We start from the raw sequence: 25,941 nt of genomic DNA on the forward strand, positions 1-25,941 counted from the left end.
TTAAAAGTCTTCTTAAGAACCACTAGGCCAGAAAAGTTTTACATGAAGCTTCCTGACATAGAGTAGATTCAAGTTTGTTCAAATCATGGTCTCCGATGGGGCCACAATAGGGGATCAAAAGTAAAAAAAAAAAATGCAATATTTATTTCCCAGTCCTACTCTAAAACCAACAACTTTTTTTCCTAAACTAAAGAGAAAATGATCAAAGTTTTATATGCTGATATTATATACCGGGGGGGTATATACATGTAGGAAAAATCTGTTAAAAATATCTCTTGAACTATTTAAGCTAGGGCTATTATATTTTGTATATACATTCCTTACGGAGAGACCTTTCATGCGATCCATTGGTGTGTGTTCTCGTGGGGATCCGGGTTAGAATAGGTCCTCAGAACCCCCTGCTTGTCGTAAGAGGCGACTAAATGGGGTGGTCCTTCGGATGAGGCCGCAAAAACCGTGGTCCCGCGCCGCACGATATATCCCCCTCCTGTTCAAAGGCCGTAAGCACCGATCATAGGCCTAAATTTTGCAGCCCTTCACCGGCAATGGTGACGTCTCCATATGGGTGAAAGATTCTCGTGAGGTACGTTAAACAACATACGATCAATCAATCCAATGGTGTGTGATCTTTTGACCTTGAAGTATGACCTACTTTTAAAGACAATGTGATCTATTCAATATCGTAAATCTTTCATATATTGTATATAAATTTCTTATATCAAGACCTTTCACATGATATCATGTCCTTTGACCTTGTGACTTTGAACTCTGAATTTGACCTACTTTTCAGAAAACATAACCTATAAAGCATATCCAGAATTATTTTAAGGAGGGCTTTCATATTTTGTATATATTTTTTTATGGCAAGACCATGTGACACAATGGTGTTTGATCTTTTGACCTTGGTCTTTGACCAACTTAAAAAAATCCTGACCTATTCAAAATCTCCAGAACTATTTAAAGTAGGACTTTCATCTTTTGTATTAATATATATACTTTATGGCAAGACTTTGTTATACTTTGGTGTTTGAGCTTGTGATTTGAACTATAACAGGGCCAAGCTGAGCGATATGGCCCGTGGGCCTCTTGTTTGTTATTACAAGTAATGATCATGTTACTCACTGTTTTATCTTGATATTGTAGACGCATGTATTGATAATATATCTGCAGTATCTTAAAAGACTGTATTGCCTTTTGCTGAAGTTAAAGATACAATAGGTAATTGTAATAATAAAAATGTTGTTATTCGTAATCAAGGTAAGGGGGTAAACCCTGGTTTGATGATACGTGTAAGAACGTTTTGAAATAGTATAAACGTATTTACAATAGCCGTGTTTCGAGTTCCTCCGGAACACCCGGGAATTTTCGTATTTAGCCACACCGGTCACGTGATTTGAACAAAACGTTCAACAGGGGTACTTCCGGTTAATTTTGTTTACACTGGTAACAAAATTTGTCTTTGACAAAATATAGATTTTGCGGCACAAATTGTCGCAAATCAGATAAAGGATAGCAAGAGTTATATATTTACTTGGGAAGATGTCAAAGTTTACCTTTTCCCAAACCCGGGAAAAGCGTTTACGCAGAGAAAACGATGGCGTCATTTGTGTAGAAAACCACGAGCAGCCGAAATTCAGTGCGATTATTACATTCCGTGAAAGCTGAACCAACAAAGAAACATAATTGTTCTAGCCAGTTTGCTTATATCAACTTTTAGGTAAACCAAGAGGTTTGTACTGACTCTTTAAAATATAATATAGACTGTGCAACATCTTGTCAATCTTAAGAATAGGTATACCTGTGTATAAATTCACCTGCTGTATATATATATATATATATATATATATATATATAAAAGCACTGAAAAGGCCACGACACTGGTTTTTGTGCTTTTATATATATATATATATATATATATATATATATATATATATAACCCTCATTCACATCTGAGCAGTGTATATATTTTACAACGGTGTTCATGCAACATTAAATAGATGATAAAGCATTATAAATTAATAGATTTTCAATTATGAACTCATGGTTCAGGCTCATAAAAATTATGAAGCAATTTCACAAGGGAGTGAGAAGGGGGGGGGATATATAATATCTGCCAATTAAATAAAATACGAAAACACCAGATAATCTATCCCTACGGATCTATACTAGAATTTGCCTAATCATTTATCCAAGCTCCATACCGATGGTTCATTCACTGCAAAATTTTGAATTATATCAAAGAACTTTTATTTATCTTTGCTCCAACTTTTAATACCAATCAAGCACAGGCAATTGCATCGCTTGGGGTCGAATTTACTATTAAAGATTACTCTTTAATAGTAAATTCGAACACAAGTGATGCTTATTGCCTGTGCAATCAAGGTACTTTGCATGTACATCAGAAATGTACATTTCCACTCAAACGACTTGTATACAAGAATGGAACCAGCTGAACATGGGCCAGGTTATATATGTAGTGAAAGGGAGCTAAAAAGGAGTAAAAAGTTAATTTCAGCCAGGTGAGAATTAATTTCGTTTTTGTGTGTTATACATATCTAATTCTTTTCTTTTGCTGCTTCAAATCTTGTGTATATGAAAATTTTCAGTCTAATATTTTGGGAATGTTATAGGTAGTGTGGCTGAAATAAACCAGTGTTCAGGAATGTCCAGTAATGGCATGACCTCATGAGAGTTTGGTATACAGACATTCACATGATTAATGATGAAACTGAAGACCTCAAGTGAAAGGCATGGGAAATTATCCAGTCCCATATACCAGAAAAAGAGGAGGGATGCCACAATATTGATAATAGATTTTTGTCAATTTGAGAAGCAAAGATGTTTTTAAAAAATGCAGAAATTATAATTTATGTATTTGTTAAAACTACTGTTCACTGCACATACATGTATATTTTTTTTAACTTATCTAGAAATATATGAAGTAATTCATATTTAAACTGTGAATGTATGAGTTTTCATGACTTTTATCAATAAAGCTTTCCATATTTATTGTACATATATCTAATTTCCCTTATACATTCATTGTAGTCATATTGGAGCTTGCTTGCATTCAGAGGTCTGACATCAGTCTAAAAAATATGCATATTTCATCACAAGAGTCATTTGAGCACTTTAAAACATGTATCATGTATAAACCTAGTTAAACAACTTCAAAATCTACCCAACATGTTTTAAACGAACACAAAAGGTTCTTCCTAATTTCTTTTTTTTTCTTGTTTCAATTTAGTTCATAAATATTAAAGGAAATTAACCTTTTTCAAACTTTTGATGAATATGATGAATTTCCTCTGTATTGCTATATCTATTAGGCCCAGCACAATCTCTATATTTAGCTATATAGTTTTATAAAGCTATTTCAAATAGCTTCATTAAGCTAGTTTCGATTACATTTCTTAAGTGCAATGGCACATAACAATATACATGTACTTTGAACTAACCACAACACTATTCTAGTTATATATCATATGCCATTTTAAGAATTTGCATGAAAAGAGAATTTCTTTTGTATTGATAACTGTCCACTACCTTGTGTGCCGAAGCTTAGATAAGTATATGATGACTTTACAATGTGGAATCTGATTGCCTATATATCATTCTATTGATCCTCAACGGTGAAGATTGGTTAAATGATGCTTAACAACTTAATGATCCTAAACATTTGACCATTTTGAATCAAAATTCTTCCTAAGGTACATGTACAAAGTTTAATAAATAGTTTTTGTTTACAGTGTGTTGTTTCAAGTACAAGGATGAAATAATTTTACTTAGAAATTCAATTCTTATGCTTTAGAAATATATTTAATAGAAGGTTTGAAATAGTTATATCAAGCTATTTCAATTAGCTTTAAAGAGCTATATAGCTTGACTAAGCATATATACATGGCTAATTATACTAGAGATTGTGCTGGACCAGTCTATGAGCACATAATTGAAATGATGTTGCTGAAAGGAATAATATTATCTTAATCATGATCAGATATATATTTTGTTCAGTGATATAAATATGAGTAGTAATCACAAATACCTACTGGATTGTGAAAAGTCAATAAAATGAATACAACAATAAATAGTCATGCTAAAAATTCTTCCAATTACATGAGTATATCATTAGAAATCAAACTCTAAAGACTTAATTGTGACACAAGTATTAGTTGATAAATAATTATTTTCAAATTAGACAGCATATTGACTATACCCAAGTAGATAATTTTATCCTCACTCACATATGGTTATGCCATTGCACTTAGAAACCCAGTCTAATTCAATCTAAACTAGCTTTAAATAATAAAGCTACTTCAAATACCTATAATGTTATAGCTAATATATTACTCTTCACTGTGTATTGACATTATTTTTGTGTCTTATATCAATAATTATATATGTTACATGTTTATGCCCATTTTGGCCCTGATTTGGTAACGTAAATTCTATTTCACATAGGCCCTAGACTGTATCGGACCTAATGTCTGCTTTATGAAGCAGTGCACATTGTGTTTTGTTTAATCATATATAAAATGTCACCATAATTTTCATTTCACCTGTTTGACAGGTTTCACTGAGTCTAATACGTTCTTTTCCTTTCCCCCTCCGGTTGCTAGACAGCTGGGCCATGTGTGAGTTACACGACAACATCGTCTTCTTCTGTTCTTGACGAAGTCTTTCGTTGTATTTCGTAGATCAAAAGTAGCTTTATATCAAACGCTCATCAACAAATATGTACCACATACACCCCAACTATTACATGCATGTGTATTTCAATTTCATGATGATCGACAAAACTAAGGCTATCTGCACCCTATTAGGCCTAATAGACGAGATTCACTTCCGTAGTAACCAGAGCGTGTCCGCCATGCTGCGGGGCAGAACGAGGGGCAGCGGATATGACGATATATGTAAACAAACAATACCTGCGCGCGTGTTTTACAGGTAAACAGCGCCATATTGGAAAGGTATTCGACATCCTGAGATCTTCAACGTTAAGAGAAAATAATATTATTATTATAACATGGTCAAGAGTTGTGTTGCTGTCAACTGCACAAACAGATGGGGCACCGAACTGAATGGGGTTAAACTTGGGTTTTTCCGCATTCCAAATGCCAATAAATTTCCGGAGAAAAGGAAAGCATGGGTGTCAGCTATAAACAGAGATGGCTACGAACCAAAAAAAGATGATGTGATCTGCGGAGCTCATTTCCTAACCGGTAAATAAATATATTTTAATATATAATTAGGGCTTTAATGACCATGCTGACTTGTCTTTAACCTTTTTAATGCAATCTAAGCATATGAGACCATATTTTCTTTTTACTGCCTGTCATGATTTCTACCTGCTTCCATGAGAATAAGAAACAAGTATCATAAAATATTAATTGGTTATTTTTACTTAGTATTTGTATTCTGATTTCAGGCAAACCATCTGATGATTCTGCTCACCCAGATTATGTACCACAAATCTTTATACACTCTCCTACTCCTCAGAGGAAACTAGAAGATGATCTTGTGCGATATGAGAAGCAGAAGAAAAGGGTGAAAGACAAAATAGAAACAACAAACAGGAGTCATGCTCATGTTGATATGTCATATAATGTTCCTGCTTGTGTATATATTGTTTCTGTTATTACTCATTAATAGTAATGTACATTTCATGTGATAGCATTAAAGATTGAACTTAAACACCTCTTTTTCTTTCAAAGGACAGTAACAGTTCTGTAATCATGGTAATAGGCTTGTGATAATAATTTGTCCCATATGATGTACTCTGTAGGTAAATTTACTTGTACGCTGCCTGCTTATACTTTCCCTAATTTGATTCAACTCAACCTGCACAATGTTGCACTGTGATCCAGGAAAATAAATCAATGTCATATTTAATCATTTATTGTAAACATATGATGAATTAAGTGATCAACAGCAGTGAAGCAAACATTAAAAAATAAATTAAACTGGGTATATACATGTACTATATTAATATAATAACATGATTAATGATATTATAAGCAGGTTACATTCTTACATATCAGTTATAATCATTGCACAATGATGAAACATGGATGAAAAATAATAAATATTTGAAGCTGACCTAGGCTAATTTGGTCCTCTCATGTAGTTACGAAGTGTCGACTGTTGGTAAACAACGATAAACCGGAAGTAACCCTGTGAGGCATTTTTGAAGCGGCGTGACTAAACACGGAATAAACACTGTGTTCCGGAGGAACTCGAAACATGGCTAAATCTCATGAGAATGTAAATATAGATTGAAGATTATAAAATACAAAGACAAAATTATACAACAGAAATAAACAAAATACATAATATAAAAAGTATATAATATACACGTAGTACAAATAAAAATGTAATATAGCAAATAAAAAAGTAATATTGTACAAAGAGAAAGCGGATTATAAGAAGCTTAAACTGCACCAAGTTACATTATATCGTATAATATAGGTCAAAATTACCTTCATTTCTTGTAACTTAATGTAAAAAGACAAAACTACACTGTACAAGTCTTCATTTCTTATAATTTAATGTAAAAAGACAAAACTACACTTTACAAGTCTTCATTTCTTATAATTTAATGTAAAAAGACAAAATTACACTTTACAAGTCTTCATTTCTACAAAAAACCATCACTGAGAAATAGAAATCACCTGCACCGCGCAATGATTCATTTAGCAACAACAGATTGAGGAAGCGTCGAACAAGAAAACCGCCATCTTGGTTCTATTGACATAACCGGAGCATGTACTCAAATTTGAAAACGCAAGGTGGTGTTTTTAACGAATCCTGATATAGAATTTATAGATCTATATGTGTGGCTACATGTGTAGGCCTAATGTTTACTGCGCAGCGCAAGATCGACTTTTGAGACGCTCTAACAGAAAGTAAAGGAGCGTCTATTTTTTTTTTATTTTTTTATTTTTTTTTTTTTAGAAATATGAACTCGACATCACACAAAATACGTCATGCACCAGAAAATGCTACATGAATTGCGGTATCTTGACTTTATAAAAGTATAACCTACCATTAAATATCATACATAGCATTGTCGCCTACTAAATCCGACACAGTAAAATGTAAACAATTCACAGAATGCGATCTACATGTCATCGATTTGGCGTGATGTCATCTAGTATATGTACATTTTGTAATACATCACCCATTTTAAAATGCTTTGATAGGCGGATCAAGCAATCTCTCAAGTGAAAATATATTTTATAATGAAACAGCAAAGTTGCAAGTACTTATTATACCATTATTTTTGCAAATGGTATCGTTGTGTCAGAATTAGTATCCGACGAGTTTTTACCGTTAATGTTTTGTGAACTTGTAAGTAAAAAAAAAAAAAGTAGCCTTGTTTAACATCGAAAAAAAAAGTCAAACAAAGGTATTTTAAGTAGTTCCAGCTGCTGGTTGTCAAGGAGGTGTGTCCCCATAGCAAGTTATATTATACAAAATATTGTATGTTCCTCCATCAGTTTCAGCCAATCAAATTACGTGTTACAAGTAAAATTAAATTATATTGCAACGTTCGACATGCCAAGTAGTATTATCATGAAAACCTCATGTACATATGTACAATTAATAACATCTCCAAATGAGTGAAAATATGTCAAACAAAACAAACAAATTCATTATATTTTCCCCATGAAATACATATTTGTTATATTCATGCTTTGTTACATAAAAAAGAGGGCATTATGCTTCCCAAACAAAGTTGTGGAACATGTTGTTTTTGCTCTGTTTCTTCTAATTATTTTTCTCTTCCACGTTTTTGATATCGACAGGAAGAGAAATCCAACCTACTTTAGTCCTCATAGCGAAAAAACAATCTCTCTGAATAACCTTTTATCCTTTGTAAATTTTTCTATATATAAATATAAAATGAAATGCAGATTACAGAAGGAGAAAATGTTGGAGCAACATCTCCTGCATGAGTTTAAAAATGACCTTCCTTATCCAGAGTAATTATTTCATATTTATTTAAATCTAAATACCAATAATTTATTTTCGAGGAATTCACTGTTCAGTTGACAGTAAAAAGATCCAATACTTGAAAAATAAAATAAAGGCGTAATCTTGGAAGTTTAGATGTAATGCGCTGGTATTTAATAATGTAAATATGTAGTTGAATTTGAGCGGGATCGTGATCAAACGGTAAACTGTAACTTAGAATACTTCCTAAAATAATGAAAACAGACACGATATATTCCAGATATACATTTATTAGGTTAAAAAGTAAGAACATCTACGAACAGCAGTTAAATTGCATCAAATCATGAAATTTTACCAACGGACTCTAAAGTACTCTATCGTACTATGTTTAGTAGGACAGAATGTCGACTGACCTTTCTCGCAGTCAAGCTTTCATGAGTAACATAATATTTACCTGACACACAAATGAGAATTTGGATTGAATTGCATGGCTTCAGTTTGAGGATATCTACCCCAAAATAGCTTCCGCGTATATATAGAATATTTAAAGCCATTGTGTTCACACGTGACAATGACGTTTTGTCATATGACAATATTTCTCAATAATCAAAACGTGATGGAGACCCTGCGGTGACATGAACATTCAGTTTGAACTTCTTTACCAAATCGAATGAATGTGTATATTTTATAACTACAAGCATGAATCTCATAGCTATTGCCCAATCACAACATATAAAGATTTGGCGTAAAATTCAAGACTTATTCAAAGCATGAATCTTATATCTATTGCCCAATCACAACGTATAAAGAGTTGGCGTAAAATTCAAGACTTATTCAAAGCATTAGGAACTAGAAAACACGGTGACCGATGTTCGTATATATTAAGATGCGATCCTTAATTAATGATGTACTGAGGAACTGTTTTTTCTACAACACTTGACCCTATAATTCTAGATTGCTGCCTGCGTCTCTTTACAAGTAAAGGTCTCACTGTGCATATGACATGTACATGTTAATTTACATGTGGACGTTTAAAATAGAAATAAACACCAACACTGTTATACATTGTAATTTACATCCTTCTAGAAACGGATATTCGTGTTTATATTGATTTACCGGGAAGAAACACGACCCTTACAAACATTTCAACATTGCATAACTGTCCTACCATACATCTGATAACAGCTCTATTTATCACAGTGTTGGTTAATTTGTCAGGGTACTCTGTACAGTGCACACCAGACATTTGAAAACAATTTTTTTTTATAGTGCGACAATGGAGAAGCAAGGTCTTAATCAAAATTACAACTCACCACCGCCGCCGCCTTATCAGGCTGAACGTAAGTACTTTGTTAGTATCTTCAGTATACAACACTGTGTGTTGTAAATAAATTTACCGATACATCCTGAAGTTGAATAGCCAGTACGTCTTGTACTCAGAGACTTCAATAATTATGACAAGAAAATTTTTATATGGTTTTATTGTGTCAATCATACATAATACTTATATAGTTTAAATATATTGAAAATAAATTATCCCCATATTCTCTGAGAAAAATTGCCCTGATTTAATCAAAATATATTTGACATACCATCTTTATGTCGAACAATTAATTATATTTGAATTTGCCTGTTTTGTCACAGACATTAGTTAAAAAAAAATTGTCGAGAAACCTGGCTTCTAACTTTATCGATCGATACACCGGTGTTTACATAAGGAAGGTGTATTTACTATTTAGATAGCCAACCTAAATATGTCAGAACCCGTCGTGTTATCAGGGAACTGTTCATGTCGGTGTATTCTTATTTTCATTCCCCGATATGAAAGACAGGGGTATACTATGATAGTATCATTTCTTGTCTGTATATCTATTTGTCTGCAACTTTTTGACCTTGGTCTTAACGTTTGAACTTTACAACACAGAGGCTTGAAACTTTGTGAACTGAACGGTTGAAATAAATAAATCATGATATGACTTCAAAAGTCGTGCTCATTGATAAAAAAGTAAAATTTTCTAAATTGCATGTTACCCCGCCCATGGGTATTGAGTAAGGTACCTTTACATCATTTTTGTCGGGGAAATATGGACAATAAATCAAAATCATGTTTTGATTACGTTACAGAAACTACGGCAGTTGTTTTCCAGCAACAGCCCATGGTGACGGTACAATTGTTTAGAGAAGCTCCAGTGCGTACACGATGCCCACATTGCGGAAGTGACGTCATCACAAGTACCATGTTTGAAACAGGAACTGTCACATGGTTGGCATGTGCTATAACAGCTTTCGTTGGGTATGTTTAAAATATGCGATTTGTGTAATGTGTAGAATTGAATTTAAAAAGCATTTCTAAAAGAATTGTATTGATAACTAATTAAATTTCATGTTAATGATACGATATGTATGATTTAATCCCTGTGTATATTTTATAATGGTATTTATTTATTCTATGTATTTTATGATTATATATTTTGCTATCAGGTGCTGGCTTGGCTGTTGCCTGATTCCGTTTTGTGTCGATGGCTGTAAGGATGTCGTGCACTCCTGTCCCAACTGTCAACAGGTGGTCGGACGATACAACAGAATGTAGGGGCGGATCAACAAATGCTAATCAACTGTGAATATATATCTTAATGAAAGAACGGTGCAGAAATGTTTGTGTTGAAGACATTTACATGCAGATGCTAAGGAAATTACAGTCATGGTGGCTTCCTTGTGAAAAATACCAATTGTTGTACATATGAGATTTTGAGTTGTTATGATTTTAATTTTTGTTATTTTTTAAACAATAAACATATAGAATATGTGTAAAATTTCATTTTCTTTTGACTGAGGTGTAAGATTCTAGGTTTTTATGACTTGATATTCAATAATGTAAATAAAAGCTTATTTGGTATTTGTATATTCCACATTTAAAACATTTTTGTTACGCAATCCTTTGTGTTTTTAGGCTTTTATATAGAAGAAAGTCCACTTGTAGAGAAAAGGTTACCTGTAGGTGTCCAATAAGTTGACAATTGCTGTCCTTTATTTTCAAGAATGGACAGATACTGTCCGTTCTTAAAAATAATGGACAGTAATTGTCAACTTATTGGACAGTGCCAGTTAAACCCAATAACTCATTAGACGTCTACATGTAGCCTGAAAATAAGAGAAAGACAATACGTTTGTCAAAGAGATACAAATTTAATTTTAAATTCCCTAGAACTAAGAATCAACACAGATATCGGAAAAATCACCGAAATACTTAAAACGATATTTCCCCCAAGAAGAATTCTCTGCTCCAACTTTAAGATTCACAATTTTTAGAATTCCATTGTCCATTATTATATCGCATCAAAACTTATGCTGTATTTGAATTTCACTGGATCCAAAGGCACACTCCAAAACTTCTTCGCAACGCTATTTTATGTTTTCTTTGTTAGCATATCCTAATTCTGAATTATTATTTTCGCTTTCATGAATAATTTCATTTCATTTCACAAGATAGGAGTACGAAAATGCTCTCCCCATCAGAGGACGACATGTTGATTTGGCTCAGTACTACAGAGTGAGTGGATATAAAACCTGCAGTACAAGACTACTCACCTGATACTGTCCAATAAGTGAACAAAAGAAACAGACTTCTACGCAAGACTGGTTATATTGTCAGACTATTCAATAATGCTTGTTAAGCTGCCATGCCATGATGCGCTAATGTGAAAGAATACACGATACAGTTACGTGAGAGGATTTGTATTTTCAAATGTTTTGGAATACAGGAGAAAATTCATGAAAATGCAATGCTTGTTTTTCAGTGAATGAGTGAATGATACATTATAACCCTACTCCGAAGCCTAAACTCTGGACGAAGGTACCAGAAATATGCCTCCACATGTACCCCATTATACATATTACACAGTCGAAGTCTTTAGGCTAGAAGATCAATTTGTTTATTTTTGGTGTCCAGGGGTCTGGAAGCCCCTCCCTAACATTGAAGTCTCTGACCCAGGATATGTGAATGGTAGCCCCTTTTCTGCTCCTGATTACTATGTGCCAAATTTGATGTCAAAGAGTGTAGGAAGCCTTTCTAAAAGATAGGATAGCCTTGAATTTTCACTAAATGAGCCATTAATAGAGTCCTACCCTGGTGTCAGAACTCCTGACCCCCGGGGACCATAGCTACTCACCGTTACCTTCCTACTTTGTTTATTTGATGACCAGAGGTCAAAAAGGAAGATTACTGGTAGAATTTTCCCCACAGCCCCAGAATCCTCTATTCAGGAGACATTAATTTTACAATCTTAGAAGTAGTACATGTATGTTACTGTTATGTACATGTATTCAGTTTGGTTTAACATCCAGACACAAAGAAATTGTTTTAAAGAAATAACACATTTTTCACTTGATAAAGTCATTGACGACGACGGATGACGACCAATCATAATAGATCACTGAAGTAATTCAGGTGACTTAAAAAATGGACAAAGACAATCAAACGCCTGCTTTGTCGTCGCTGTTGTTTTCTTAGGCTTCAATGATACCGTGTTCATATGTCTTACCCTCTAAAGAATATGAAAATCGGTCAGCGGTCGAGCAGACAATAGATGTGGCATAATAAAACCCGAGTAATAATACCTGTGGAAACACGTAGACACCGTTCGGAATGCACTACGTGGGTATTTATACACCAGTTCGTACCTTTAACTGTTTCACGGATTGAACACCAATTATTTTGAACACAGCTACCTAAATTTTAAAGTTATGATGAGTCTGTAATACAGGAATGAATTAACGCCATGAGTCGTAAACAAGGTACGTCATGCTTTGTTTCTCTCTACAGTGTTAATCTCTCGAAAAAAAATATTTCGCCCATTTTTCTTTAATACCAGCGTAAGGTTTTTGTCAATGTTTATCTACTGTTTTTTTTACTTCCTGGTGAAATATATTTTGTTAAAGGCATTGATCCGCTGTATCAATTGATCTGTTAGACCTTAAAATTCAGCCATTCTTGTCGGCCGGGTGCCAAATTGTGTGTGTTTCTACGTGTGTGTATATAATATGATTTGAAAAGAGTACAGTATGTGATGGAATGAATATTTCCAATCAAAAAAGTAAAGGACCAAAAGACTCGAATAGAAAGTTAATATACATTTTATGATATTACTGCCTGAAGAAGTATACGTAGTAGCAAAATGTTATTGGAGTTTTGTGTTTCGTGACTTATCTATATCCAATGTTTTTGCCTTTCTTACTTCTACAAATTGTAAGGATAGTAATTTCTTCATTCTTTTTATTTACATGTTATGATTCAACAAGGCTCGTGCCCTGTGTTTGTTTACGTGGGTTAAATAAACTAGTAAAAGTTCGATAGGTTCGATAAGCATCGTGGTGCTCATTATTCTGTAATGTGGTTAAATGGTCAAATTCAGAATAAATTTGGTAAATATGTCACAAACGTAGTCCCTTTCTGGCATTCTAATTCTTATTTTAACATTGTTATTGACTTTTAGCAATGACAGATACACTTATTTTAACATATGGATATTGACTTCTAGCAATGACAGATACACTTATTTTAACATATTGTTATTGACTTTTAGCAATGACAGATACACTTATTTTAACATTGTTATTGACTTCTAGCAATGACAGATACACTTATTTTAACTTTGTTATTGACTTTTAGTAATGACAGATACACTTATTTTAACATTGACTTCTAGCAATGACAGATACACTTATTTTAACATATCGGTATTGACTTCTAGCAATGACAGATACACTTATTTTAACTTTGTTATTGACTTTTAGTAATGACAGATACACTTATTTTAACGTTGTTATTGACTTTTAGTAATGACAGATACACTTATTTTAACATTGTTATTGACTTTTAGTAATGACAGATACACTTATTTTAACATATCGATATTGACTTTTAGTAATGACAGATACACTTATTTTAACATTGTTATTGACTTTTAGTAATGACAGATACACTTATTTTAACATTGACTTTTAGTAATGACAGATACACTTATTTTAACATATTGATATTGACTTTTAGCAATGACAGATACACTTATTTTAACATATTGATATTGACTTCTAGCAATGACAGATACACTTATTTTAACATTGTTATTGACTTTTAGTAATGACAGATACACTTATTTTAACATTGTTATTGACTTTTAGTAATGACAGATACACTTATTTTAACATTGTTATTGACTTTTAGTAATGACAGATACACTTATTTTAACATATGAATATTGACTTCTAGCAATGACAAATACACTTATTTTAACATTGTTATTGACTTCTAGCAATGACAGATACACTTATTTTAACATTGTTATTGACTTATAGTAATGACAGATACACTTATTTTAACATTGACTTTTAGCAATGACAGATACACTTATTTTAACATTGTTATTAACTTCTAGCAATGACAGATACACTTATTTTAACATATTGATATTGACTTTTTAGTAATGACAGATACACTTATTTTAACATATGAATATTTACTTTTAGTAATGACAGATACACTTATTTTAACATTGTTATTGACTTTTAGTAATGATAGATACACTTATTTTAACATTGACTTTTAGCAATGACAAATACACTTATTTTAACATATGAATATTGACTTTTAGTAATGACAGATACACTTATTTTAACATTGTTATTGACTTTTAGTAATGACAGATACACTTAATTTAACATTGACTTTTAGCAATGACAAATACACTTATTTTAACATATGAATATTGACTTTTAGTAATGAGAGATACACTTATTTTAACATTGTTATTGACTTTTAGCAATGACAGATACACTTATTTTAACATTGACTTTTAGTAATGACAGATACACTTATTTTAACATTGTTATTGACTTTTAGTAATGACAAATACACTTATTTTAACATTGTTATTGACTTTTAGTAATGACAGATACACTTATTTTAACATTGTTATTGACTTTTAGTAATGACAGATACACTTATTTTAACATTGTTATTGACTTTTAGTAATGACAGATACACTTATTTTAACATATTGATATTGACTTCTAGCAATGACAGATACACTTATTTTAACATATCGGTATTGACTTCTAGCAATGACAGATACACTTATTTTAACTTTGTTATTGACTTTTAGTAATGACAGATACACTTATTTTAACGTTGTTATTGACTTTTAGCAATGACAGATACACTTATTTTAACATTGACTTTTAGCAATGACAAATACACTTATTTTAACATTGACTTCTAGCAATGACAAATACACTTATTTTAACATATTGATATTGACTTTTTAGTAATGACAGATACACTTATTTTAACATTGTTATTGACTTTTAGTAATGACAGATACACTTATTTTAACATTGTTATTGACTTTTAGTAATGACAGATACACTTATTTTAACATTGTTATTGACTTTTAGTAATGACAGATACACTTCTTTTAACATTGTTATTGACTTTTAGTAATGACAGATACACTTATTTTAACATTGTTATTGACTTCTAGCAATGACAGATACACTTATTTTAACATTGACTTTTAGCAATGACAGATACACTTATTTTAACATTGACTTTTAGCAATGACAAATACACTTATTTTAACATTGACTTCTAGCAATGACAAATACACTTATTTTAACATATTGATATTGACTTTTTAGTAATGACAGATACACTTATTTTAACATTGTTATTGACTTTTAGTAATGACAGATACACTTATTTTAACATATTGATATTGACTTTTTAGTAATGACAGATACACTTATTTTAACATTGTTATTGACTTTTAGTAATGACAGATACACTTATTTTAACATTGACTTTTAGTAATGACAGATACACTTATTTTAACATTGACTTTTAGTAATGACAGATACACTTATTTTAACATATTGATATTGACTTTTTAGTAATGACAGATACACTTATTTTAACATATTGATATTGACTTTTTAGTAATGACAGATACACTTATTTTAACATTGTTATTGACTTTTAGTAATGACAGATACACTTATTTTAACATTGACTTCTAGCAATGACAGATACACTTATTTTAACATATGAATATTGACTTTTTAGTAATGACAGATACACACTTATTTTAACATTGACTTTTAGCAATGACAAATACACTTATTTTAACATATGAATATTGACTTTTAGTAATGACAGATACACTTATTTTAACATTGTTATTGACTTTTAGTAATGACAGATACACTTATTTTAACATATCGATATTGACTTTTTAATAATGACAGATACACTTATTTTAACATTGACTTTTAGCAATGACAGATACACTTAATTTAACACTGACTTTTAGTAATGACAGATACACTTATTTTAACATTGTTATTGACTTTTAGTAATGACAGATACACTTATTTTAACATATGGATATTGACTTCTAGCAATGACAAATACACTTATTTTAACATTAACTTTTAGTAATGACAGATACATTTATTTTAACATTGACTTTTAGTAATGACAGATACACTTATTTTAACATATCGATATTGACTTCTAGCAATGACAGATACACTTATTTTAACATTGTTATTGACTTTTAGTAATGACAGATACACTTATTTTAACATTGCTATTGACTTTTAGTAATGACAGATACACTTATTTTAACATTGTTATTGACTTTTAGTAATGACAGATACACTTATTTTAACATTGACTTTTAGTAATGACAGATACACTTATTTTAACATTGCTATTGACTTTTAGTAATGACAGATACACTTATTTTAACATTGTTATTGACTTTTAGTAATGACAGATACACTTATTTTAACATTGACTTTTAGTAATGACAGATACACACTTATTTTAACATTGACTTTTAGCAATGACAGATACACTTATTTTAACATATGAATATTGACTTTTTAGTAATGACAGATACACACTTATTTTAACATTGACTTTTAGCAATGACAAATACACTTATTTTAACATATGAATATTGACTTTTAGTAATGACAGATACACTTATTTTAACATTGTTATTGACTTTTAGTAATGACAGATACACTTATTTTAACATATCGATATTGACTTTTTAATAATGACAGATACACTTATTTTAACATTGACTTTTAGCAATGACAGATACACTTATTTTAACATTGACTTTTAGTAATGACAGATACACTTATTTTAACATTGACTTTTAGTAATGACAGATACACTTATTTTAACATTGTTATTGACTTTTAGTAATGACAGATACACTTATTTTAACATTATTATTGACTTTTAGTAATGACAGATACACTTATTTTAACATATCGATATTGACTTTTTAGTAATGACAGATACACTTATTTTAACGTTGACTTTTAGTAATGACAGATACACTTATTTGAACATTATTATTGACTTTTAGCAATGACAGATACACTTATATTAACATATCGATATTGACTTTTTAGTAATGACAGATACACTTATTTTAACATTATTATTGACTTTTAGTAATGACAGATACACTTATTTTAACATATCGATATTGACTTTTTAGCAATGACAGATACACTTATTTTAACATTGTTATTGACTTTTAGTAATGACAGATACACTTATTTTAACATATCGATATTGACTTTTAGCAATGACAGATACACTTATTTTAACATTGACTTCTAGCAATGACAGATACACTTATTTTAACGTTGACTTTTAGTAATGACAGATACACTTATTTTAACATTATCTTTTAGTAATGACAGATACACTTATTTTAACATATCGATATTGACTTTTTAGCAATGACAGATACACTTATTTTAACATTGTTATTGACTTTTAGTAATGACAGATACACTTATTTTAACATATCGATATTGACTTTTAGCAATGACAGATACACTTATTCTAACATTGACTTCTAGCAATGACAGATACACTTATTTTAACGTTGACTTTTAGTAATGACAGATACACTTATTTTAACATATCGATATTGACTTTTTAGTAATGACAGATACACTTATTTTAACATTGTTATTGACTTTTAGCAATGACAGATACACTTATTTTAACATTGACTTCTAGCAATGACAGATACACTTATTTTAACATATTGATATTGACTTTTAGTAATGACAGATACACTTATTTTAACATTGTTATTGACTTTTAGCAATGACAGATACACTTATATTAACATATCGATATTGACTTTTTAGTAATGACAGATACACTTATTTTAACAATAACTTTTAGTAATGACAGATACACTTATTTTAACATATCGATATTGACTTTTTAGTAATGACAGATACACTTATTTTAACATTGTTATTGACTTTTAGTAATGACAGATACACTTATTTTAACATATCGATATTGACTTTTAGCAATGACAGATACACTTATTTTAACATTGACTTCTAGCAATGACAGATACACTTATTTTAACGTTGACTTTTAGTAATGACAGATACACTTATTTTAACATTAACTTTTAGTAATGACAGATACACTTATTTTAACATATCGATATTGACTTTTTAGCAATGACAGATACACTTATTTTAACATTGTTATTGACTTTTAGCAATGACAGATACACTTATTTTAACATATCGATATTGACTTTTAGCAATGACAGATACACTTATTTTAACATTGACTTCTAGCAATGACAGATACACTTATTTTAACGTTGACTTTTAGTAATGACAGATACACTTATTTTAACATATCGATATTGACTTTTTAGTAATGACAGATACACTTATTTTAACATTGTTATTGACTTTTAGCAATGACAGATACACTTATTTTAACATTGACTTCTAGCAATGACAGATACACTTATTTTAACATATTGATATTGACTTTTAGTAATGACAGATACACTTAATTTAACATTGACTTTTAGTAATGACAGATACACTTATTTTAACATTGTTATTGACTTTTAGCAATGACAGATACACTTATATTAACATATCGATATTGACTTTTTAGTAATGACAGATACACTTATTTTAACATTAACTTTTAGTAATGACAGATACACTTATTTTAACATATCGATATTGACTTTTTAGTAATGACAGATACACTTATTTTAACATTAACTTTTAGTAATGACAGATACACTTATTTTAACATATCGATATTGACTTTTAGTAATGACAGATACACTTATTTTAACATTGTTATTGACTTTTAGTAATGACAGATACACTTATTTTAACATATCGATATTGACTTTTTAGTAATGACAGATACACTTATTTTAACATATTGATATTGACTTTTTAGTAATGACAGATACACTTATTTTAACATATCGATATTGACTTTTTAGTAATGACAGATACACTTATTTTAACATTAACTTTTAGTAATGACAGATACACTTATTTTAACATATCGATATTGACTTTTTAGTAATGACAGATACACTTATTTTAACATTAACTTTTAGTAATGACAGATACACTTATTTTAACATATCGATATTGACTTTTTAGTAATGACAGATACACTTATTTTAACATTGTTATTGACTTTTAGTAATGACAGATACACTTATTTTAACATTGTTATTGACTTTTAATAATAACAGATATACACTTATTTTTGTCAACTTACTATTTAGAAACCATAGCAATTATTAAACAGCCAGAGACGAAACCCGTCGTCCCCGGTTTCCATGAGTGGCCGGTCCACACGGACTGTCCACACTGTGACAGCTCCATACTGACCACTTTGGAGTACCGGCCAGGGACTCTCACGTGGATCATGTGCTTCTTTCTAATGTTCATCGGGTAAGTCATCTATCATCGTCAAAGCAGACAGAGTCATCTATCATCGTAAAAACAGTCTGAGTGTTTAGAATGTAGAATGAAACAGGACAGTCTGAATCATTTAAGAATATAATGTTTCTAAGAGTTTCATTTTCCTAAATCCCTATCTTAACAAAAATATTTCTTGTACACTTTTAAAATATATATATGTCATGCATGTAGCAATTAAAATCAAATAAATCTTTCTTTCGTTTCAATTCTCTGGCTGTAATTGTATAATATCAGTTGCGTGTGTTTATGATTGGTTGAGATCAATAATACTACAGTAGATTCCTTATTTTACGTGAGTACTTATCATCACGAAATCACTCATGGACGTCAAATCGCGAGAAAATAAATTCGCGAGAGCTCTGTTGATCAACTGTTTTTGCATCTATTTTAGCAATATAAAGATAAAGCGAGAAATATTTTTTCGCGAGTGATGTTTCTCGCGAAATTACGCGATGATAAATTCCTCGCGTACATTTAGGAATTTACAGTAGTCTAATTATTTCATCAGGCTCTTCATCTTATGTATGATTTAGATCACTAATAGTCTAATTATTTCTGTATGATTGATTTAGATCACTAATAGTCTAATTATTTCTGTATAATTGATTTAGATGACTAATTGTCTTATTATTTCTGTATGATTGATTTAGATGACTAATTGTCTAATTATTTCTGTATAATTGATTTAGATGACTAATTGTCTAATTATTTCTGTATAATTGATTTAGATGACTAATTGTCTAATTATTTCTGTATGATTGATATAGATCACTAATTGTCTAATTATTTCATCAGGCTCTTCCTGGGCTGCTGTTTTATCCCCTTCTGCTTGGATGGCTGTAAAGACATTGCTCACATGTGCCCCAACTGTAAAAACGAAATCGGCAGATATTACAGAATATGATATAGTGCAGTAGGCGTGGATAACAATTGAATGTGCCAAATCTTGTAGTCTGTGTATATAGTATGTGTATACAAAGTGTGTGATACATCGCCCGGGACAGCATGGCCAGTCCGAAGCTAGAGTTAATGATCTTCATGTTCAGAAAGCCGTCCATTATAGCTGTATTTCATAACATTCAAGTGGAAACACTGACGCTGTACCAGGAGTTTTAATTGATGATTAATGATCATGCTGATGATTGTATGATGGATATGTTACCGGGATTATGATACCGTATCTGTATTAATAGCACCATTATTTTGGTACTGTGATTATGATGTCATTATCATGAATAATAAATGTTGTATGTTATTACTATGTACTAGATCCTGTTAACGTGATGATGATTGTGGTAATGTGATTATGATTGTGGTGTTGTGATTATTATTGTGGTATTATGATTATGATTGTGGTAATGTTTATTATGAGTGTGGTATTATGATTATGATTATGGTAATTTGATTATAATTATGGTTACGTGATTATGATTATGGTTACGTGATGATGACTGTGGTAATGTGATTATGATTGTGGTAATGTGATTATGATTGTGGTAATGTGATTATGATTGTGGTAATGTGATTATTATTGTGGCAATGTGATTATGATTGTGGTAATGTGATTATGATTGTGGTAATGTGATTATTATTGTGGCAATGTGATTATGATTGTGGTAATGTGATTATGATTGTGGTAATGTGATTATGATTGAGGTAATGTGATTGTGGTAATGTGATTATGATTGTGGTAATGTGATTATGATTATGGTAATGTGATAATGACTGTGGTAATGTGATTATGATTGTGGTAATGTGATTGTGGTAATGTGATTATGATTATGGTAATGTGATAATGACTGTGGTAATGTGATTATGATTGAGGTAATGTGATTGTGGTAATGTGATTATGATTATGGTAATGTGATAATGATTATGGTAATGTGATTATGATTATGGTAATGTGATTGTGGTAATGTGATTATGATTATGGTAATGTGATTATGATTGAGGTAATGTGATTGTGGTAATGTGATTATGATTGAGGTAATGTGATTGTGGTAATGTGATTATGATTGTGGGAATGTGATTATGATTGTGGTAATGTGAATATTATTGTGACAATGTGATTATGATTGAGGTAATGTGATTGTGGTAATGTGATTATGATTGAGGTAATGTGATTGTGGTAATGTGATTATGATTGTGGTAATGTGATAATGACTGTGGTAATGTGATTATGATTGAGGTAATGTGATTGTGGTAATGTGATTATGATTATGGTAATGTGATTGTGGTAATGTGATTATGATTATGGTAATGTGAATGAGGTAATGTGATTATGATAATAATTATTATACTAATATCTTCTACAGATTTAAAACGTGTGAATCTTTCTTTATTGCTCAGAGTTGTAATAGCTAACATGAAGGTAGGGTCTGGAAAACTGTGATATCAGCGACTTAGTAAACCTTCACTTTATTCTCATGGCAGGGATCTGGGACTTAAACTGCTCATAACTAAATATGTGTATTCTGACCGTGGTTTGATTGTATGATTGTTTTGCGACTAGTATTCTTCATGCATATGTAAACAGCAAATGCCTATCAATATTAAATACTATAAGAACAATGTGATCATTTTGTTTTCATTTTCATGAAAATAATAATTATTAATAATGATAAATAGGGGTTTTAGTGATGACACTCAATTAGAGAGATGGAGAAACAGGGGGTGTAATGGAACAGCGTAAACAGGTACAGTGTCCCATTACCTGATAGCAGAAATCTAAAACCGTGACCTGTGCGGTACATAAAGGCAAGCATGACAATGCAATACACACTGAATCAGGAAAAATCAATAAGAACGAATTTCGAAATAACGTAACACACCATTGAGCCTGTAACACTGAACTAAAGTCTAAGTCACGCAAGGGGGAGCCACATACAGACTGAAATTTCGTAACGCAGTTTTCCACTTGTAACTAATAGTATCACCAATCTTCCGCGTACCCCCTCCATTGGTTCGGCTTCATTTTCAGATTTTATATAGAGTGACTGATATCGACAATGGCTGCCTATCCTCCAGGTTACTCAGGTGAGTATTGTCTTATTTTCTAACGATGTGAATATATCATTATACATGTAGATGTGTATAGTGGAGGAAATAATCACATCTGTTGTATGTACGCACCAAAATAAATCTGACGAGAAGCTGATTATTATATTGTTTCTTCAAACTAAATTTCAAGATGAAGTTTGTAAACTAGAGTCGACACAGTTTGTAGTAAAGAGAACAAATTAGTTTTAGATATGAAACATCATATTAATTATTATAGTGAAATACGTATATAGTGTGGCATCTAACATAGCAAATGAAATCATGATTTACCTTTATAGTTATATGATTTGGTGCAGTATGGACTTATTTGGTAAAAGTTACCCAGCGGGTGCCCAGTGAGATATTGTACACTCGGGTACAAATAGGTGATCAAACAAAAAATTCCTTGAAGGAACCCCGGAGGGTGTAAATGATTAAAAAACGCAAAATTTGTCAACAATTTGTCAGAATTGGAATTTCTGTTACATTGAAGGAAAATGAATGTCTCGGCCGTTCTCGTGTCTAGCTAAATAACGCTAGGGTTAGTCCGCAACCAATAAATCTTTTGTGTTAAGGTCAATGCAGGTCAATGTACGTATAACGGGGTTGGGGGGAGGGGGGGGGGTCAGACTCCCGCCTCTCATTTTTGACAATCTTTACTGTCCGTTATTTTTATATGCAAAATCACTTTCTCTTTCAACAGGTTTAAAAAGAAAAGAATTTAACCAGCCGTACACTACATGTACATAATGTTCTCTAACAAAAATAACAAAAGCATTCACGTTAAAACGTTAAACATAATTTAGCATAAAAAACAAACAAGCAAATGAGTTTAGAAGGAAAAACAACACCACTATTTCACACCGAGTCATTCAGGCTGATAAGTTATGTTGATGAATATACTGTTGTAATGCTGCAGGAACTCTTCAAGTTTCAATACAGCGATCAATGCTCTAATTTCATATTCAATTTTCAATGGATCTGGTCCAATACTTTTATCGATTTTGTGCAGTCGTCTTTTACAATGTATACTCGTGTTCCCATTTCAAATGAAATTTCAAGTATTTCAAAATTTTACCTTTAGAAATAGCTAAAATTATATCGCAATGATAGTTAAATCACGAACTATTAAATGGAGATTAAACTTTGCTCCCCACTAATAAACTACCCGCTGTCATTTGATATTTCATTATTTATAAATCTCGATAAAATAAAAACCTTTACAAGTCACCGTTCAACATGACATAAAATTCATTATATTTACACGTATTTAATTAAAATCGAACTATTCATAAGATATAAGGAATATCGGCCATGTTGGTTTATATTATGGGAATATGGAATTTTTTTTTACTTTGTTTATATACCTTCATAAAAGAAACAAACGTGAGATTTATAATTAACTAAATACTAAACTTGAAACGTAGTGGACATTACAGGCTTGGCTATCAGGGACTATACCAACTTCATGTCATTTTATTCTCACAGCTCAACCGGCCGTGGTTATAAACCCACCAATTATACAGCAGAGTGTCTTCAGGCATGTTCCTGTGCGCATGCGCTGTCAATTCTGCAACGCTGAGATCACAACCAGCACTTCATTTGAGACCGGAGCCTTAACCTGGATAATCGCTGGTGTTTTGCTTCTGTTCGGGTGAGTAAAACGACAAAAAGTCCTTCAAAACTTGACGATATGACGTTTCCAAGCAAACGAACAACCCGCAACCAAGATCTCGTAAATAATTCATCATGTCAAATAAAAACTTATCAAAATTGACTGCATTTAATTCTGTTGATTATGTCTGGTAAAAAAATGAGTGGAGTGTTTTATTCTTTGACATCCTACTTTCTATTCTTAAAAACAATTTTAGCAGAGGTATGTGCACGTCAGATTTGAACCTGTAAGCATTGACCAATCGCTTTAAAGTTGAAGGTAACCAGAACTCTCTAAAAAACTTTATCAACTTGATAGATGATTATGCCGTATTAGATGATCATGCTTACAGATTCAAACGTTGGTGATATTTCACAGTTGTTATATTTCGAGGCCACTAATAAACTATAAACTTTTCTTTGAATCAATATCAAATAAATGAATAAATGAATTCTTTCACTGCAGGCTTTGGCTGGGGTGCTGCCTGATTCCATTTTGTATTGATGGATGTAAAGATGTCGTCCACACGTGTCCCAGTTGTCAGCAAGTTGTTGGGAAATTCAACAGGATGTAGCAATGCTTCAAGTGCCATGCTTTCTCTCTCTATTCTACCTACACACACGTGTTTACCTATCAAAGATTACCTGTGATGATACTTTTTAACTATATATTTATCTGTGATATTTTTAATGATATATTTATAATTCATTTTTATGAAATTGAACTTCATGTTGTGCCAGTGGTTTTCGTGGACAGAAACAAGAGTGTCATGCAATTCATACATATTTACATGTGTCATACTAGATATCAGAGTGCCATACTAGATATCAGAGTGCTATACTAGATATCAGAGTGTCATTCTAGATATCAAAGTGTCATATTATGTATCAGATTACATACTAGATATCAGAGTGCCATATCTTTTGTCTAGACATCATTGTCATACTAGATATCACAGTGTTTTACTAGACATCAGTGTCATACTAATCAAAGTGCCATGCTAGATATCTGAGCGTTATACTAGATATCTGAGTACCATACTAGATATCTGAACGCCAAACTAGAAATAAGACAACCATTGGACGGTGTTGATTTCTAATGTAATTCTGGTATACTGTATCTGCATGATTTTCTTATAATAAAGTTACAATACATATTGTGTTTCATTAAAGTTCATTCATTATGCAAATAATTCTGTGATTATTTACATTTCATTCATCTATAACAATCCCTATATTACAAATGGTTTCTGATTATGTATAAGAATATCCTTAATTCAGAATTAATTATTTATCTGTAAGAATATCCTTAATTCAGAATTAATCATTCATATGTAAGAATATCCTTAATTCAGAATTAATTATTTATCTGTAAGAATATCCTTAATTCAGAATTAATTATTTATGTGTAAGAATATCCTT

The 25,941-nt window shown here is 31.3% G+C and overlaps 4 protein-coding genes across 4 annotated transcripts; all 4 read left to right on the forward strand.

The window, feature by feature from the left end:
* The first annotated feature begins 3,065 nt into the window (after window positions 1–3,065).
* LOC130050426 (uncharacterized) lies at window positions 3,066–5,694 on the forward strand. Its single transcript, XM_056150495.1, has 2 exons — window positions 3,066–5,222; window positions 5,429–5,694. Exons 1-2 carry the CDS (start codon window positions 5,027–5,029, stop codon window positions 5,647–5,649), a joined length of 417 nt encoding a protein of 138 aa, XP_056006470.1. The 5' UTR covers window positions 3,066–5,026; the 3' UTR covers window positions 5,650–5,694.
* A 3,538-nt stretch (window positions 5,695–9,232) lies between these two features.
* Window positions 9,233–10,546, forward strand: LOC130050611 (LITAF domain-containing protein-like). Its single transcript, XM_056150856.1, has 3 exons — window positions 9,233–9,296; window positions 10,081–10,249; window positions 10,438–10,546. The coding sequence occupies exons 1-3, from the start codon at window positions 9,233–9,235 to the stop codon at window positions 10,544–10,546; spliced, it is 342 nt and encodes a 113-aa protein (XP_056006831.1).
* A 1,816-nt stretch (window positions 10,547–12,362) lies between these two features.
* On the forward strand, window positions 12,363–22,398 carry LOC130050428 (LITAF domain-containing protein-like). The gene is made up of 3 exons (XM_056150498.1): window positions 12,363–12,750; window positions 19,629–19,797; window positions 20,623–22,398. Exons 1-3 carry the CDS (start codon window positions 12,735–12,737, stop codon window positions 20,729–20,731), a joined length of 294 nt encoding a protein of 97 aa, XP_056006473.1. The 5' UTR covers window positions 12,363–12,734; the 3' UTR covers window positions 20,732–22,398.
* A 207-nt stretch (window positions 22,399–22,605) lies between these two features.
* Window positions 22,606–25,704, forward strand: LOC130050427 (LITAF domain-containing protein-like). The gene is made up of 3 exons (XM_056150496.1): window positions 22,606–22,863; window positions 24,355–24,520; window positions 24,986–25,704. Exons 1-3 carry the CDS (start codon window positions 22,836–22,838, stop codon window positions 25,092–25,094), a joined length of 303 nt encoding a protein of 100 aa, XP_056006471.1. The 5' UTR covers window positions 22,606–22,835; the 3' UTR covers window positions 25,095–25,704.
* The last annotated feature ends 237 nt before the right edge of the window (window positions 25,705–25,941 follow it).

This window comes from Ostrea edulis, chromosome 9 (genome assembly GCF_947568905.1).
Source record: "Ostrea edulis chromosome 9, xbOstEdul1.1, whole genome shotgun sequence".
Lineage (NCBI taxonomy): Eukaryota > Metazoa > Mollusca > Bivalvia > Ostreida > Ostreidae > Ostrea > Ostrea edulis.